We start from the raw sequence: 19,947 nt of genomic DNA, 5'->3' as shown, positions 1-19,947 counted from the left end.
AATTTATTTGGAAAACAGAAATAGTGGATGGATAAATACCTGTTTGAAAAGTGATTTACAGCTCTTTTGAAATATAGTTGATATATAATCTCCAACAAATTTTAAGAGCTTTTCCCTGTTACCCCTGTCTTCCAACCTGGCATCATGACAAACTGTTTGCAAATCAAAGTATTGGTGTAAACCAGTGTTATCCAAGAGTTTACAAGAAGGGGGCCATATAAGTGTTAGAACTATGGTCTAGCAATGGGCTAAGATCGCAGAGTCTATGAAGGTTGTCAAGGATTCTGGAAACCCCCAAAAAAGCAACAGGGGGATGCCATTTGGACAGATTTGGTAACCTTCTCCCCCCCCAAAAAATATAATCAATATAAATTTTATCAGATCTACAAGAAGGAAACACAATAGTATAGCTCTTTAAAATTGATATTGCTGCCCCTTTAACTAAGCTGCTTAGGATGAAATGCTGAGATATTATAGGGCTGACCATGGTCTGATGTAATTTCTATTGTCTCTTTAGACAATGAAACTGCTATAACACAAATAAAACACCACAAAAATAGTATTGTCACACTTACCCTTGTTAAATCGTCAATAATGTTCTGTTGTTCTACCACTTGTAACTTCAGGAACTCAATTTCTTGCTCCTCCCCAGCTTGGTCAAGATCATTCAACGATCTCAACTTCTTCAGTGGAGGATGAGATGTGATTTTCTCTCGCTGTAGTTGAAAGGTTTTTAAACAAGATGAAAATATTTTTTTCTGCATTTCAAAAGTATATTTACTTGTTTCTGGATTCATAGTATCATGTTAATGATATTCACTTTGATATCTCAATGTTATGATTTAGTTTATGTTTTAGTTGTAGTTTTATCTTAAACTGCACTATTAACTAGTAAAAAAAAATTATAACGTGTATATTACCCCTGCTGGAGCCCTTGGAAAAACAACTACATATAGCAGCCGCCCAAGGTTCAGTTACTCTTACAGACATGGCTAAAAAGAATAATCACAAGCAGTAATCAAGAGATTGTGGCTTGCGATTGGTCTTCTAGCTAAAACCCCAGCTACTGACACCATTTTTAAGGTTCAAACTAAATAGAACTAACAGTTCTATATTACAGAAACAGCAAGCCCCAAGAAAAACAGTCTATGTATAGGATCCCAATAGGACTTTGGGAATGTGAACCATAGTAAAATATTTTACCTAGGCGGCAAGCGCAGTTTAAAGCAGTAGCCGTTGGTTTAGTTGTTGTGTTTGGCTACAGCCGAAAATATTTATATGATTTCTCCAAGTTGTCTGTATTTATGGCTTAAAGTTAACTTGTCAACCCAAAATAAAATAGGCTTGATAGATTTTATTTGTTTAGAGCACAAATGAGGGTCCGTTATGATACGAAAAAATAAATAAAACTTTTTTGCACTGAAATGTCTAATTGTAAATGAGGTTCTTTGTTTTAAAAACTGGAATAAGCTGAAACAGGCTTTCCCATCATTTTCTGCTATTCTTTAGACCACTAGAATACATGATGAATTGGTCTCCTCCCCCCTCCTTTTGTAGAGTACACTGGAAATCAAGTAGGAAATGCCAGCAGATAAAGCAGGGGACAAATTAAAAAAGGATGTGGGCAATCTTTCTTATATTTTACAGAATCAGATAATAATGGCGACGTGTGCACTTTAAATGACTATGATTATTTCTATATTGACCTCTTCATTTAGACACAAATTCCAATTGTAAACAGAAAATTAAGCGCACAAGTGTGCCTAATTTTGCACTAAAGTGGAAAAAGTAAATTCTTTTTATTTTTTGGGACAGCATTATTAAAATGAGATAAAGGGGCAGAATGAGCACATTTACAGAGCAGTGATGAATGGGCTTAGCATACCAGGTGCTGCAGTGTTTGGAGGGGAAGAGAGATTTCTAATGGGCAGCCTAATGCATTACAGCACTAGGCAGTCCTATGGGGGTGTGGGCATGCCCATTGTAATGTAGCTACACCCCTGTCATGACGTGGCCATGCCACCATGGTAATGTACCACACCACCTCTCCCGATCCTGGAAACTGATATGTTGGAAGTATGCCAATGTAATAAAAAGCTATAAGTACACAAAAGTGCCACCTGTACTAAAGTAACCCTCTCACTCTTATGACTAAGAGATACACAAAGCTAGTTTGAGCTGCATTATAGGAGGAAACTGAAAACTTAGATTAATGGGTGGAAGTAGGCAAGACATTAAAGTGACATTTTTACTGTCCCTCCAGGTGCCTTTTCAGAAGCACCAATCAGCCTGCAAATGTAGTTGACCATCTTTACATTTTTTTGTATGCAGATGTTTCCAATGACCAATGTGCTAGGGGGACGAGTAGACGCATTGAGCACATAGAGAAGCATTGGAGGGTTAAACTACTGCAGTCTATAAATGAGTCTTATTAAAAACAAATCTCAGTGACCATTTCCTCCATATCAGCAAATTAAAGCCTTAACCTACAAGGATGCATGCAGTAAAGCTCTTTGTTTTTAACTATAAATTAGAAAAACAACAATACACAAACTACCGAGAAGCAGAAAGGGTCTGAAAGCTCATCTATTAGACTGATTTGCCTTAATAAGGGAGACAGGATCCCCCCAACTTTGTTTTGGGCACCCTAAGCTATTCGTTCCACAAAGCACATGTCTTCTTAATACACACCATTTCTGCATTTTCTTTAGAGAGGACTTTCAGTTTTTCTTCCATCCGTTGCAATGATTGCATTAATTCGTCGTTTCTTTTAGTGAGGCACTTGTTCTTTTCCAGGAGAGGTTTGCATTGTTTTTCTGCTTCTCGGACTCTCCGGAGCTGGAAAATGCAAGTAATACAAATAATTTTTTTAAAGAACTATTATTTATAAATAAGGTCACAAAATGTAAACATTACTTAAGCCATCAAATACAGTATGCTACATCACGAGGGCAGGAATATGTTCACCCCATTAAGTCTGCAGCAGAGATTTAGATGGAAATTGGTTACAGTGGGAGGCCAGGAATGAAACGGAGGCTATGGGCAAGTCACACAAGGCTAAGTTAAGTAGCTCTCTCTCAGCTAAGACATGGTGATAGGGTTGCTTATTGCAGCGATAGAAAACCACCTATCGCCATGATTTATCAATAAAATCTCACCCAGGCAGCTGAGCTCAGAAGCCTCTTTGGTACTGGCTAGGAGTGGTACGGCTTAACTTACCTCTCTACCCGGGCAAGTCAGTGACCCAGCTAGCTGATTCACGCATGCACAGTGGAACTGAAAGCCCAGACTTGAACTAAGTGATTTTTTTTTATTATTTATTAATAAGTAATAGATAAAATATATTTTTTAAATAAATATTTTAAAACTATTGCCTAATAAAAAGATGATTAATCAAATAAAAAGCATTTTTTAATCAATTTTTTTCTGTTATTGCCATCCTGAGATGATGATAGCAGAAGGTACATGCTGCGATCCTTGTTAAACAGGTTTCCCCAGATGCTATCGCCAGACGAACCCTTATTGCTGCCGGGAGTTACCTCCAGTGATGGCGTTAACCCGTTGATAGGGAGAAATGAAAAACGCCATATCTCTGGTAAAACACCTGAATTTTCACAAGAGCTTTTCTCCATTTGATAAATAAGCCAGCTAGGGTGAAAATCCCAATATTCTCAAACTTGAAGGGGAATTGAGATTGTGTGGCACTAAATAAATAAGAGCGAAAACAACTCCAGAATCTCTGCTCTTCTGAAGATGACCATATCAGAAATCATGGAAATGACATACATGCATTATTAGCTGTTTCATACATCTTTGGCACTATATCAGGGAAACATAGATTGTCTCCACTGTCCAGTTTTGAATCTATATTGCATTAAGAAAGCACCTAAGATGTGTGAAATAGCCATTGACATAATCCTTCTTTTATGTGGTCACTGTGGTGCCTTATAATCGATGCATAAACAATAGTAACATTTTATCTCTTTTAAACCTGAAGATCAGTGAGTACCCACACTATTTTTTCTTCATGACTTACCTGTAATAACATTATGGAGAGCACCACCGCTACTGTGCAACCCACTTAGCATGGATGGGTTTAAAATCAATATTGATTCTCCTATTCAACTTCACATCAGCAAGGGTTATTCAATGCCTTTATGTATGCAGGGCTCACACTGAAATAATTTTACATGTCATATCACATGCATGTCAGGCCAGGACATTATGATTTGGATTGGAATTACTTGTTAATGCATTCTGAAAGAACTTATTTTTTGCACCATGTTATTTGGAGGGTCACCATCGTCAAGAGAAGAGGGTGCCATTCAGAAACCACTGATCGTCTATTGGTAGCTCCAGCTCTGCTTGGGACTAGTCCAGCCATCCTGATATGATGTAAAAGAGAGGTTAGTCAATATGAATCCATTTTATTTTTGAATATAGCTAGTATAGGGTACTGTTCCTGTTCTTTCCGACAGAGTAAACAGTCGGAAAGAACAGGATTCAAGTAGGCATCACATGCAGTAAATAACCTATTCTAGCTATATTCAAAAATAAAATGGATTCATATTGACTAAGCTTCCTTTTACATCATATCAGGATGGCTGGACTGGTCCCAAGCAGAGCCGGCACTACCAACAGACGATCATAGGTGGCTGCCAATGGTTAGGGGGTGCCTAAAACAGTGAATGAGTGACATAATGTCACTAATCCAGAGTTTTAATGCCTCCACAAGGAGTGCCAGCCAAGGACATGAATAAAAAGCAGTCAGCAGCTCCATACAAGTGAAGCTGCTGGCTGTTGCTCCTGCATGTCATTGTTATGTTGGAAGTGTGGTTCTTGGCTATCATGACACAGCCAAGTGCCTTCCTCCCAGTCGGAGGAGGAAGCTGTCCCTACCTCCTGCCTGCTAAGGAAAGCAGCCTGGGGCGGAGGCTCATCGAAAGAGAAAGGGCTGTCACTCTCAATGGGTGGAGGGCACTTCTTAGGGCGCTCCCTGGGCTTGTACTGGATCTGGTCCCTAGTTGACAATACCTGAAATATCAAACTTGATTGCAGCATATGGTCAGGAATCCCTAGGGCATATTAATTACATAGTGGTCACAACTTCAACATCTACGGTGGCTCCAGCCATGTGTCAGGACAGAATTTGTCTCAGCCATGTGTAGTATTACAGAAGAGGGACTTTTCTAGGTACAGGTCATTAAGAAAGATAGCGCCCAATCCCTTTGTTGATAAAAGACATAGAGTTTCCATCCACAGGTCTCCAATAATGCCTAAACTTTCAGCACTTAGAGAATAGATCAGGAAGACATATTACCAGTTCATTTCTCTCATCCACAAGCAGAGTATTTCTATCCTCCAGTTTCCGGATTGTGGCATTTAACTCAGCTACCCTTCTCTGATTTCTTCGTAAATCCTATTGTAAATACAACAGGCAGTTTGGATTATTCACTTGCATTAAATTTTCATACATTTTACCAGAATATTCAAACCAAGGTAATTACACTCATCCTTTATTTGTAAACATTATGTGACTTTTCCCTGTAGAGCAGTTGTCACAAAATATGAACAACATACATATTTTATACATCTGCTTAAAAAAAATTCTCCTTAGTAATTTTTCATTGTGTTTAACTGTTCAAAATAGTATGAGCCCTAAAATTCTAATTTCTTTACGTCATTGATTTATCAGTATTTACTGTTAAAATATTATTATATTATTAATAATAATAACAAATCATTATGGACCTCATATAGAGGGGAATTTAGTTCCCCCTGAAGTAAAACTAAAACTATTACCGTTATTACGGTAGTTTTAACCCGGCTTTCTGCTCGCATCTCAGGAAGCTGCAAGCAAAAAGCCAGCGTTAGAACTACCGTAATAATGGTAATTATGCGCACTATTACCGTAATAACGGCAATAATGCACAGGCCGCGTTACATTTAACAGTAACGTGGCCAATTGAATTCCCCCTTTAGAGTTAAATGGAAGATTGCAACTTTTGGATATGCACAAAGATGCCTCTATTCACTTTTGTGGTTGTATTTTGAGTACAAATCTTTAATTTTATCGAATCCATGCATGCAACACAAATATGTTGGGCCATACATCCATCATCAACATGGAATAGTACAACATGCCTATGAGGAGTGTAAAGGTACACATCCTAAAAAATGTATCTTAAGAAATCATTCAAGCTGAAAATTGGCATAAGTGCCAGACAAGTGCAACTCAATATATGGATACAAGTTGTGCACATTCAGGTCACATTTATTTGTGGCACAAATGTCTAACTCCACTGGTTTTACAGTTTTCCAGGCTATCGTCAAGGATATGGTAGACTGTACAGTAATCAGCAATTAACTTTACATAATAACTGTGATTTACTGACGAGATAATGCAGGTAGAAACATTTTTAATAAGGGTGATGGTGAGAAATACATATTATTTTTATTTTGTTTCTCCCCCTAACAGATAAAACTGTTACATTTGTTTCAACCAATATCCAACCCTGTTACTCAGCCTGTATCTGTTAATATAAGTCCTTTATCTAATAATCATGTTTACCTTCTCAGTACTACAACTCCCATTAATCTATTAATGAAATATTTACTGTTCAAGTTTATGATATTTCCTCTTTTCCTGGAGCAAACTGAACTTCCATTTTTGCACTCCTAAGCAGGAACTTTCTAGTGCCTTCCTCGTAGGCTGCAACTCATCAGGAGTACATACAAACTTGTAACAAATTACTAAAGCATGTTCAAATACACAACAAATGTGTAATACTATGTATTTGAATATGTTTAGGTAAATTGATTGTTTCCATGTGCTCAGGATAGATTGAGGCCTACTCTGTGCCAAAGCAGAAACCATCACAGTCAGAAATAAGTTACTGAGTTACTTTACATAGACAATGGTGGGAATACTAACCATATTATTTGAGATAGGGGTACACATTTCACTGGATAGTTCATATGGGAAATATGTAACACCGCTGAAATAAAGCAGAAATTTAAATGTCTAAATTGCCCTTACCACTAGTTTCAGGGAAGGTAAAAGGACCAGGGGGGTAAATTTTTTAAACGGCGATTCTGGCAAATCGCCAGTTTTCAAGTGATATTGCAGACCAGATTTAAAACGACAATTTAATTAAATGCCAAATTTGCATTTAATTAAATCGCCATTATAAAACTTTCGGACAACAACGCTGAAAATTAGTGATTTGCTAGAATGGCAGTTTGATACATATACCCCCAGAAGTATCATCGCCCCAACTTCCACTTTGAGTACTGTGATTTAATCTTATGTTCAGGGTTCTACCCACTTGAAGTGCACTGGTAAAGAGGTAAGGATAATGTATTTCTGCAAAGGGGCTGGCTGGGATAGGAGGCAGGGGGCATCTGCCCCATGGAGCGACCCCATAGTGGCCTACCTTGGGTTGGGTCACTGGACTACCTGCATTTTTTTCCTTTAAAGCAGGCCTGTCCAACCTGCGGCCCTCCAGGTGTTGTGAAACTACAAGCCCCAACATGCTTTGCTGGTAGACAACCAGTTGATAGCTGGAAGAGCATGCTGGGACTTGTAGTTTCACAACACCTGGAGGGCCGCAGTTTGGACAGGTCTGCTTTAAAGTGTTCTTAATAGGCGCTGAGCTGAATCTCACCCCCCCCCCCCCTTTCTTTCCGGGATAAAATCTGCCAGCCAGCCCCTGTTTGTGCAATAGGCACTTTTCACTTGGGAACACAATGAAGGTCCCATCCTACCTCCTTCTAAGTTGCCCTGACTCTAGGAGGTATATTTACTAAAGTGCAGGTTTGAAAAAGTGGAGATATTGCCTATAGAAAGAAATCAGATTCTAGTTATCATTTACATAGTACATTCTATAAAATGACAGCTAGAATCTGATTGGTTGCTATAGACAACATTTCCACATCTCCACTTTTTCAATCCCACAGTTCAGTAAATAAGCCCCTAGAAGTCAGGAATTGTAAAGAGGATTACCATGCATCTTGTTTGATTTCTTCTGGTAATCCAGGCCTAACTAATGTTCTAAACAGTTTGATATTTATGGAGCAATACGCAAGCATTTGCAGATTAGCAGAAATTTGCAAAGGCAGAGGAAAGGAGTTGAGCTGATTGAATGTTCCTAGCAAAGTATGAAGCAATATCATTGAAATGAGCTAAAGGGGTGCAAAGAGCAATTTTTAGGGGTGTTCTTTGCCAGAATCTAGATGTAAATTGAGGAGCCCAGCACCACCTAAAGAGGATTTTGCTCCATCGCCCATTTTTATGCTTCGCAAGTAAGAGTCTTCAAATGCAAGGAGAACTGCCTAATGTGGTTTATTTCATATATAAGGTTTAATAAGACTTGCAGTAGGAAAAGAGATATACATTTATAATCATAGCTCAATCAGAAAATGAAAAACAATAATAAAAATAAATAAATAATATATATATATATATATATATATATATATATATATATATATATATACCGTATATACTCAAGTATAAGTCGACCCGAATATAAGCCGAGGCACCTAATTTTACTACATAAAACTGGGAAAACTTATTGACTCGAGTATAAGCCTAGGGTGGAAAAGAGCGCTAATTTAAAAACCTAAATAAAAATGATAGGTTCAATCTATGAAATCATTTTTAGCTAGATGACAAGGAACATTAATAAATGATTATAAAATCATTGGGTACAACCTAACCTAAATAAAGGGGTATATAAGGGGTAGGGATATAAATGTATGAACATGGTGGCTGTATTGTTTGTTCATTATTTGCACTGTAAATTAAAAAAAACAAAAAGGAGAGAGAGAGAGAGAGAGAGAGAGAGAGAGAGAGATTGATTTTTCACTTACCCCGCATATGCGTTCCAACAACAGGAAGTTCGGCATTTGGAACGCAACTTCCTGTTGTTGGAACGCATATGCAGAAGTTGACAGCCGAGGGACCGGACACCAGGTAAGTTCACCCGTGTATAAGCCGAGTGCCCTTTTTCAGCATACAAAAGTATGCTGAAAAACTCGGCTTACACACGAGTATATACGGTATATTATATATATATATTTTTATTTTTTATTTAATACAATATTTAACCTGTTAAAAAGTTCCTTTACACAATTTCTCTCACCGGACTTCCACAGTGCTCAGATCCATCTCCTGCCCTTCCTGGGATTTCACGTTTGGGACTTCCAATGTTACACTCCGCTTCTTTCACTAGAAATAACTGATCATCCAAGGCTTCCTTCTGCAACTGGAGCTTCTGGAGGGAACTGATTTGTGTCTCCAATTCTTTTTCCAGAGAGAAGACTATCCTGTCTTTTGCTTTAATCTCATCCATCTGAAGAACAATCAAAAAGAAAACATTTATGAGGGTTTTCATTAGCCACTAAATTAGAAATATATCATCTGTAACTGCACCAATTCACCTGTGGGTGGCTAAATGAACATAAAATGTAAATATACTAGAATTATAGTAATTTAGTATGCTTTCAGCATTATGTGATGTAGGCAAACAAACAACATTTTTCGCATAGCAACATTGTTTGGAGGCATTACTGTCCTCCGTTAATATTATCATTTTGTTTTCCAATGCAATCACAGAAAACCAAAGTGCTTGTAAGGCACTCACTGACTTTAATCTCTAAATTTATTACTGACTGTATAAAGATTTTATACATACACATAATTAAAACTACACTACCAGTTAGTTAATTAGCGCCGTCCCCTCCACCAAACCCCAGATGCTTTTCTCCATAGCTGTTCTTCTTGGGGTTAGTGTCTCAGCCCAAGTGTAAAACAAGGGATGGTGGGGTGAGGTCAGGGAAGGACCAATGAGAAGATCCTTCAGCTTGCACCCCTCTTCCACACCAATTTTAAAATGGTGAACGAAAAGGTTCATCACTTTAAATAGTAATGGAGCTTTAAGGGCAAAAAGGGTAATCATTGTCCAAATGATTTTTGGTTACATGAGCTAAAGCAACAACAATCTTAAGACCTGCTTCTGTGACCACTGCTGACAATGACTTTAAAACGTAGAATAGTTTATGGCATTCATTTTTAATCAATGCATTAACATATCCCATCTTTCTTATTGGTCACTGATATGTATATAATCAATGTTAGTCTGTGGAGATGGGTCAACAAAAATATACATCAGGAACCAAATCAAATAATAGTAGTGGACAAACAATGTATACACCAATGTAAAACCAATGTCTGTAATTGTGCAGGAGGGATGGAGCACCATTGTTCCTGAAGAAAAATCCTCAATTGAGGCCTGGTTGATGGTGGTGGAAAATGCTGTCTCTGTCATTCTGACAAAATATTTAATGAATGCTTGATTGGTGCTCACCAAACCACTGGGTAACCACATGTGCTCTGTGGCTGGGGGCATTGTCATGTTGGAAGACACTCATCCTATCAGGAGATGATCACTATTAAGTAGCGATTAACATTGACCTTGCCTTCTTAGGGAAGGACTGTATGCAAACCATACCAGGAAAAAGTTCCACACAACAGTACAAAATCACCTGTGCTCTTCAGTGTTCCAAATAAGCACTCAGGGCTGTAGAGTTTTAAATTTGGAACCACAAGTGTACTTGTCTGTTTGTTGAGAATATGGTGAAAGATGATTCATCTGAACATATCACCTTCCTTTATATCGCTCTAGTCCATTGTCTGTGCTTTTTGCACCACTGTTCTCGCAATGTGCATTGACAGGTGTGATGAGCAACTTGACTATGCTATCCTGTTTTGTGTGCAGTTCTTGCCACATTGTTTTTTAATGAACTGGCTGCTGGTGACACAGGTTGAAGTGTGCAGTTAATTTATCTGATGCTTCCCTGCTTTATCTTGCACTTTCAATTAATATACGCATATTGTAATAGTAGATGATGCGCTCCTGTCTAGTTTGCTGATGATATTTTTCTTGTGGCGTTCCATGCTGACATCACCTTGGACATCATTATTTGTGAGACAATAGTAAGCTGAGCTGTATTGGTTACTGTAGCTATTGCCAAATGCTCCCCAACAACCACCCCACTTTCAAAACTAAAGATGTCTCCTCTTGCAGCCATATTAGTTATAATTATAGGCAATCAGGGCAGTCAAGCAGTTTTTAGACATGACCCTGGCCGTGCTGGAATGTTGTTTGCTTAACTATTGCTGAGCCACACCTGTTTTGAAGCCTTTGCATTCAATATGCTTGGTACCCCTCATTTACACAGGTGTGCCCATTTTTTTATCCACTACCTGTACATAGGCTAACTGAAAACACATATTAATGTACAAACAAAAGGAAAAAAATAACAGAAATAAATGTACATGGACTAACTGAATAAAAAATATGAATCTACGTTAACAGAATATCTGAATAAGGAACAAAAATCAATGTACACAACTTCAAATAATAGGGATCAGTGTACAGTCATTGCCAAAAGTTTTGAGAATGACACAAAATTATTTTTCACAAAGTCTGCTGCCTCAGTTTTTATGATGGCAATTTGCATATACTCCAGAATGTCATGAAGAGTGATCAGATGAATTGCAATTAAAAGTCCCTCTTTGCCATGACAATGAACTTTATCCCAAAAATCAGCTGACATCAGGTCAGTGACTCTCTCGTTGGCACAGGTGAGAGTGCTGATGAGGACAAGGCTGGAGATTGTTCTGTCATGCTGATTCAGTTAAAATAACAGACTGGAAGCTTTAAAACGAGAGTGGTGCTTGAAATCAATCTTCTACCTCTATTAACCATGGTTATCTGCAAGGAAACATGTGCAGTCATCATTGCTTTGCATAGAAAGGGCTTCATGGGCATGGATATTGCTGCTAGTAAGATTGTACCTAAATCAACCATTTATTGGATCATCAAGAACTTCAAAGGGAGAGGTTCAATAGCTGTGAAGAAGGCTTCAGGGTGCCCAAGAACGTCTAGCAAACGCCAGGACCGTCTCCTAAAGCTGATTCAGCTGCGGGATCGGGGCACCACCAGTAGCAGGCAGGTGTGAGTGCAAAGAATTTTGGAGAATGGCCTGGTGTGAAAAAGGCCAGCAAAGAAGCCACTTCTCTCCAGGAAAAACATCAGGGACAGACTCATATTCTGCAAAAGGTACAGGGATTGGACTGCTGAGGACTTTGGTAAAGTAATTTTCTCATATTGTTTGGGGCATCTGGAAAAACGATTGCCCGGAGAAGAAAAGTTGAGCGCTACCATTAGTCCTTTGTCATGTCAACAGTAAAGCATTCATGTGTGGGACTGCTTCTCAGCCAAGGGATTGGTCTCACTCACAATTTGGCCAAAGAACTGTCGAAGTCAGCAAATTGGATAAAGTCATTTCAATTAATATCTCTCAAACTTGGTTGTCTGTGTCTGAAAATATGCGTAGAGCATGCTACGGTGTGGAAGGGCGTATCCAGCCGCAACACGTGGCAATAACAGTTTTTACACTTTTTATATACATTCGCACTAACACACACATTTGTAATTAGTACACATTAATTGTAGTTGCAACACATAGTTATTTATATCGAAATATAGTAGTATTTATGTGTAATATTATAAGTTATATGCATGTTAGTAAAACATATGGTTCAGGTTAAAGGAAAGGTGTCATGTCTGGTATTATTTAAATCCCCTATTCATCAGCAGCTGTCCGGTTCATTCGGCAAAGAGATCGCACATTGAATACTTGAGTTATTGATGTTAGGGAATAAACCTTTAATGTGATACTAACTATAAAATGCTAATGGACTAGTTTAAACTGGAGTCTTGGCGGGAAGAACGGAGCACATCCCCTGGAGAGATGACCCCCACCTTTGGATTCTTTAGTTTGAACTAGCCTATGATCTGCAACCCCCTGGACCTTCCTGAAGCCTGGACCAATAGAAGCAAGCCACACCATCTGCATTGTTTTACTGTATTTCTGTCTGCATATAAGCAGGAGCTTTACATCTAGTGTTCAGTCATCTTTGACCACAGACTTCAGACCTGAATGACTGTTCACTGGATCCAGAGCGCCTGCGATAAGTAATGGTTGTACTTATTATTTCGCTTGAATTATTCTGCTACTTTTTGAGAATAAATATTTGTGCGTTGGAAACACAAATCGAGATTCGACAATCGTTATTGGATAGCGACAAAACGTGCATAACAGAACACAGCCATGAATAAAGAATGGTACAAAAACATCCTCAAAGAGCAACTTCTCACAATCATCCAAGAACAGTTTGGTGACGAACAATGCCTTTTCCAGCATGATGTGGCTTGGGGGTCAAAACATCAAAATTTTGAGTCCATGGCCAGGAAACTCCCCAAACCTTAATCCCATTGAGAACTTGTATTCAATCCTTAAGAGGAGGATGGACAAACAAAAACCCACAAATTCTGACACACTCCAAGCATTGATTAGGCAAGAATGGGTGACCATGAGTCAGTATGTGGCCCAAAAGTTGATTGACAGCATGCCAGGGCGAATTGCAGAGGTCTTCAAAAAGAAGGGTCAATACTGCAAATATTGACTATTTGCATAAACTTAACGTAATTGTCAATAAAAGCCTTTGACACCTATGAAATGCTTGTAATTTTACTTCAGTATACTATAGCAACATCTGACAAATAGGTCTAAAAAAACTGAAGCAGCAAACTTTGTGAAAACTATTACTTGTGTCATTCTAAAAACTTTTGGCTATCACTGTAGATGGACAAGCTGAGAACAGAGTACATAGGCTAACTGAATGAACACTAGGCTGTAAATTTATTAAGCTGCCGGCTTGAAAAAGTAGAGATGTTGCCTATAGCAACCAGATTCTAGCAGTCATTTTTTAGAATGTACTAAATAAATTATAACTAGAATTGGATTGGTTGCTATAGGTAACATCTCCACTTTTCAAACCCACAGTTTAGTTAATATATCCCTAGGAATTAATGTACACAGGTTAACAGAATAAAGGATAGGGATCAATGTAAATGGCTATTGAGTAAAAGATAAGGATCAATGTGAATGAGCTAACTGAAGAAGAATCAATGTACATGGGTTAAGTAAAGATGGCATAGGTAACAATGTGCATGCGCTAAGTTAATAAAGAATATAGACTGAGTAAACAGGATTTGTTCAAAAAAGTCAAGAACAACAAAACTTATTACTTTTGCCTAAATTAACATAGGTTTTCATTGGCTTATTTCATTTTACTATGTCATAAAACACAAGGTTACGGGATCTTCACTTGCTACACATTATAGCTATTTGCATGTCTTTGCAGTACACAGTTGTACAAATGAAACAGTATCACTAAAAAGTGAATTCCATCTCACCAGTCTGCGGATGTCCCTCTCACTTTCCCATTTAATCTTTGCAATAGCCTCCTGATGGGAATGGTGCTCACTCCTCAAATCTCCAGCCTTCATTTTATCAGACTGTATCACATTATTGAGGGCCTCATCCACCTGTTTCTTGGCAGACTTCAACTCTGTGATCTCCTGTAGGAGTTTGAGGCGCTCAGAGTCAAACACTTTCCTGGCCTCCTCCCGTGCCTCTGTGCTCAGAGCAGTCCTCACTTTGTCACTGCTGCCATCCCGCAGGGCATTAACAGCGGACTTAAGTCGCAGGATCTCTGCCTCTTTTAGTTTAACCATCCGAGACATCTCCTGCTCGTGCTGCTTGATTAGGTTCTCCCTTACTGCCTGAAGCTCCTTCATCTTCTCCTCGTGCAGCTTAGCTTTCAGTTCTGAAACAGTAGCCGTATGTTTGTGTTGCTCCTGCTCCTTTATCCGCTTGGTTTCCTGGTTCTTTTCCCTCTCAAGTTTAGTCACCTGAATATTAAGAAAAGGAAAACAAAACAATTTAGGTTGATGTGCTGTATAGTGGTACTGGAATTAATTCACAATCATGATAAAAGAATGCTGAGATGACCTCAGACAGTGTAAATGGAAAAAGAAACCTATTAAATAGGAAGAGCACCTTTAGGGCAAATTATATGTTTTACATATTTTACCACCAAGGTGGCATTAGTATTTTAGATACACTCTTCATTAGAGTGTACCTAACAGTTTTCTTATTTAATTCAAATCTCACATGCATTTACTCCATAAAAATTACTTTTAGGGGTATATTTACTAAATTGTGGGTTTGAAAAAGTGGAGATGTTGCCTATAGCAACCAATCAGATTCTAGCTTTCATTTATTTATTGCATTCTACAAAATGACAGCTAGAATCAGATTGGTTGCTATAGGCAACATCTCCACTTTTTCAAACCTGCAGTTTAGTAAATATATCTCTTAGGGCCTAAGTATACAAAATATATAAAGTTCACTAATGGTGGACAAATTATTTAGTTAAATGTGTCCCAATTTTTCATTAATACGCAGCTATTTTTAATTATTTGCAGTACATCTATGTGACTAAATTGCATCATCTTTAGCTTTATTCTTCCCTTGTAATACATTTTATAAAATAACACAAAGCTGTCTGCTAATAATTTTCTTCTCTTCTGTACAGCCTAAGCATAGACTTTACCAAGTTTTCCACTTGATCGAAAGACAAAGATGTTTGGAGACTTTATTTTTATCTTATGTCTCCAGACCATAAGGCAAATGTGTGTTTCAACAAGCAACACAAAAGTTGGGAAAGAGGACGTGCTGGAGATGCTGCCACATCACAATGTAGGTGTTGTAGGCATGCCACATCCCCTGGAAACATGGCTACCACCAAATTCGTTCCACTCCCCCAAAACACCCTTGCATTGCCATTCACACCATTTGCAGAAGCAAATGAGCAGGAAACACCTACCAACAGTTCCAGGAGTCGAGACAAAAATCCACCAGACTAGGGACTGATCCACCTAAGTCAGGACACTTGGGTGGTATGTAATATTTATTATTAAATTACTTGTGTAATATCACAAATGCAGTGATTCTAGCCACACCCACAAGTGCATAGAGAAATGTTCAAGTCTTTACTAAGAAGCCCTGTTGTTGTTATCCATTACTAACTCAGTTGTCACATTTACCTACTGTCACCCATGCAAATGAGCACTTGCATATATATAACACTGTGCAATGCCCACCTCCTTTCCTTTTAAACAATGCACCCTCTTCTCCCTGGTTTGTTTTCATACCTTGGACTTCTCTTGATGAAGCTCAATTTGAATATCTGTTAATTTAGTCCTGAGGTCTTCATTTGCAGCTTGGAGAGCAAGTATTAGAGCTTCGGGCTTTTCGCCCTTGTTACGGAATTTTTTTGACATGTTTGGCTCTTGCTGTAGGTGTTTCTTCTCTCAGTAAAAAGTCATCCCCTGTGGATGGTTCTGCTCCTATTTTGTTACTATTCCGGGAGTTTCAAGTTTCTGCTCTTTTGGAAGCCCTTAAAATAAAAATAAAGCATTATGATTATAGCATTATATAGTCCAACGGAGGATTGTATATACATTTAAATAAACCATAGTGTTTTTAGAATACTCAAACTATTTGTCTTTCTGCAATGAATAACTTTTTTTATCTGAATTACATCAATGCCTCTTTGTTAGACATCCATCATACTGCCACTACTGCTAAACAAAATGGCTCCATATACTATATGTACTACACCAAACTAAAGGAACCCTAAAGGCTCAAATACCAAACTACATAGTAACGGGTTGGATACGTGTTAACGGGGACGAGAACCCCGACACAATTTACACCTCCACTAAAATGACGATTCCTGAAAAAGAAGAAGGCAATTTAAGCAGACTTACCTTAAACCCAAAGATCCAGGTCTCCGACGGCAGCGCTTGCAGACAGGCAGTCATTCCAATGAGGCTCAGGCTTACTGTTTAAACAGTAAGCCTGAGGGGTCCAAACATTACTGTTTAAACATTAAGCCTGAGGGGTCCAATCATTGCAACTTTAAATTAACATGAATGAACTGCGCACTGACGTTAAGTGAAGTGCCGGACAGATGCCTCATCGGAATGACTGCCTGTCTGCAGGCGCTGCCATCAGAGAGCTGGATCTTTGAGTATAAGGTAAGTCTGCTTAAATTGCCTTCTTCTTTTTCAGGAATCATCATTTTAGTGGAGGTGTAAATCGTGTCGGGTTTCTCGTCCCCGTTAAAACAATTACCACCAATAGTAACATAGTAACATAGTTGATGAGGTTGAAAAATGACACCAGTCCATCAAGTTCAACCTATTTTGGATCTCCTGCGATCCTGCACTTATATTTGAAATTGATCCAGAGTAAGCAAACACCAATCTGTTTCAATTGTGAAAATCCCCCCAGACCTAATATTGCAGTCCTATTTTTACACTAAATCCACTACTATCAATTCATTTTAATTAACGGTTGTATCCCTGGATATACTTTTCCGCTAAAAATTAGTCTAACCCTTTCTTAAACATATCTATTGAATCTGCCATCACAACCTTCCCTGGCAATGAATTCCATATCTTGACTGCCCTTACTGTAAAGAACCATTTCCTTTGCTGGTTGTGAAACTTCCTCTCTTCTAATCTTAGGGGGCGGCCGCGTGTCCTGTGTATAGTCCTTGGGGTAAAAAGTTCCTATGAAAGTTCTCTATATTGACCCTTAATGTATTTGATCTCCTCTTAGACGCCTCTGTTATAAAGTAAACATGCCTAAACTGGCTAACCTTTCCTCATAACTTAATGACTCCATACCCTTTATCAATTTTGTCGCCCTTCTCTGAACCCTTTCTAGTTCCAAATTATCTTTTTAATAGAGTGTTACCCAGAACTGTACTGCATATTCAAGATGAGGTCTTACCAACGATTTATACAGTGGCAAAATTACACTGTCTTCCCTTGCATCGATGCCCCTTTTTATGCATGCCAATACTTTTTTTGCCCCTGCAGCTGCTGCTTGACATTGAGCACTATTGTTAAGTCTACTGTCTACGAGCACTCCCAAATCCTTTTCAATTTTAGATTCTCTTAAATGAATTCCATTTAATTTATAGATTGCGTTCTTGTTTTTGATCCCTAAATGCATAACCTTACATTTATCTATGTTAAATAAACTGGATGATTGGGCGGCCAAATGGAATATGAGGTTTAAGTCCCTCTGTAGAGAAGCTACATCTTGCTCTGATTTTATTGCCTTACAGAGTTTAGTGTCATCTGCAAAAATAGAAACTTTACTCTCTAAACCATCACCAAGGTCATTAATAAATATAGTAAAAAGGAGTGGCCCTAGCACGGAACCTTGAGGTACTCCACTTAGAAATTTTGACCAATTAGAAAATGTTCCATTTATCACAACTCTCTGTTCCCTATTCTCTAAACAGTTTTTGATCCAAGTACAAATGTTGTTTCCTAGACCCAGTTCCCTTATTTTGTAAACCAACCTCTTGTGTGGCACTGTATCAAAGGCCTTTGCAAAATCTAAGTAGACCACATCTACTGTGTTGCCCTGGTCTAAGTTCCTACTAACTTCCTCGTAGAAACGAATTATATTAGTTTGACATGACCTATCCCTCACAAATCCATGTTGATTCCCACTAGTAATCTTATTGCGCACCAAGTAATCCTGAATACTATCCCTTAATATACCTTCCAGTAGTTTCCCCACTATTGATGTCAGGCTTACAGTTCTATAATTCCTTGGTTGTGTTCTCTCGTCCCCTTTTTAAACAACGGCACCACATCTGCTATTCGCCAGTCCCTTGGTACTGAGCCTGATGAGATTGAATCTCTGAAAATTAAGAATAGCGGTCTAGCTATTTCTGAGTTTAGCTCCATAAGGACCTTTGGTTGTATGCCATCTAGACCTGGAGCTTTATTTATCTTAATATTCTTCAGTCGCCTTTGGACTCCTTCCTCTGACAACCAAATATTAATTAATGGTATGGTTTAATTTCCATTTTTATATATTATTCCTACCATTTGTTCCTCTCTAGTAAATACTGAAGAAAAGAAAGTGTTTCATTAATCAATTCACCCATCTCACTTCTTAGGGGTCCTATATTATCTTTTTTAATCCTTTTGCCATTTATATACTTAAAAAACTTTTTGGGGTTTGTTTTACTTTCTTTTGCAACTTGCTTTTCATTTTCTAATTTAGCCAATCTAATTTCCTTTTTGCATGTTTTATTACATTCCTTGTACCTACGGAAGGACTCCTCTGACCCTTCAGACTTAAACAATTTAAATGCACGCTTCTTCCTTTGCATTTCTTCCCTTACCTTTTTATTTAGCCACATTGGTTTAGACTTAATTCTTTTACAATTATTTCCCATAGGAGTGAACTTATACGTGTATGTTTCCAACAACATTTTAAAGACAGCCCACATTTCTTCCGTATTTTTTCCTTCAAAAACTTTATCCCGGTCTATGCACTTTATAGACTGCTTTAGCATATTAGAATTTCCCTTTCTAAATTTTAAAGTCCTAGTTGATCCCTTATACCGTTGCTTCTGGAAACTAATTTCAAATGAGACCATATTATGATCACTGTTTCCCAAGTGCTCCCTTACTTGAATATTTGATATTACGTCTACATTATTTGTTATTACTAGGTCCAGTATAGTCCGTGTTCCTAGTTGGTTCCTCTACTAATTAGGACATGTAATGATCTTTTAGCGTGCTCAGAAACCTATTTCCCCTAGCTGTATCACAGGTCTCAGTACTCCAATCAAAGTCTGGATAATTAAAATCCCCCATAATTAAAATTTGACCTAGTTGTGTAGCCTTTTCAATTTGCTGTAGAAGTTGGTCTTCCTCAATCATACTAATATCGGGTGGTTTATAGCTTATCCCTATCAGCAACTTCTCTGAACTTTTTCCTCCTCTGGATATTTCCACCCACCATATTATCACCAATATTCTCGTAAATAACTTCCTGAATACTTGGTTTTAACTCTGGCTTAATATAAAGACATACTCCTCCTCCCCTTTTATTTACCCTATCCCTCCTGAAGAGAGAATAGCCTTC

General features: G+C 38.2%; 1 protein-coding gene across 2 annotated transcripts in view; it reads right to left on the bottom strand.

Annotated features, from left to right (window-relative positions):
• JAKMIP2 (janus kinase and microtubule interacting protein 2) overlaps positions 1–19,947 on the bottom strand; it is a 103,311-nt gene that overhangs the window by 31,037 nt on the left and 52,327 nt on the right. For both annotated transcript variants that reach the window (XM_075209648.1, XM_075209649.1), the window contains exons 3-8: positions 16,134–16,378; positions 14,331–14,828; positions 9,147–9,356; positions 5,321–5,419; positions 2,692–2,838; positions 576–716 (exon numbers count right to left, since the gene is read on the bottom strand). In XM_075209648.1, the coding sequence (XP_075065749.1) occupies positions 576–716; positions 2,692–2,838; positions 5,321–5,419; positions 9,147–9,356; positions 14,331–14,828; positions 16,134–16,262 (1,224 nt within the window). In that variant the 5' untranslated portion in view covers positions 16,263–16,378. The remainder of the gene's footprint in view (positions 1–575; positions 717–2,691; positions 2,839–5,320; positions 5,420–9,146; positions 9,357–14,330; positions 14,829–16,133; positions 16,379–19,947) is intronic.

Source organism: Mixophyes fleayi, chromosome 4 (assembly GCF_038048845.1).
Source record: "Mixophyes fleayi isolate aMixFle1 chromosome 4, aMixFle1.hap1, whole genome shotgun sequence".
NCBI classification, from domain to species: domain Eukaryota; kingdom Metazoa; phylum Chordata; class Amphibia; order Anura; family Limnodynastidae; genus Mixophyes; species Mixophyes fleayi.
Note: the sequence above shows the minus strand (reverse complement) of the source record. Positions and strands in the feature narration are given on the sequence as shown.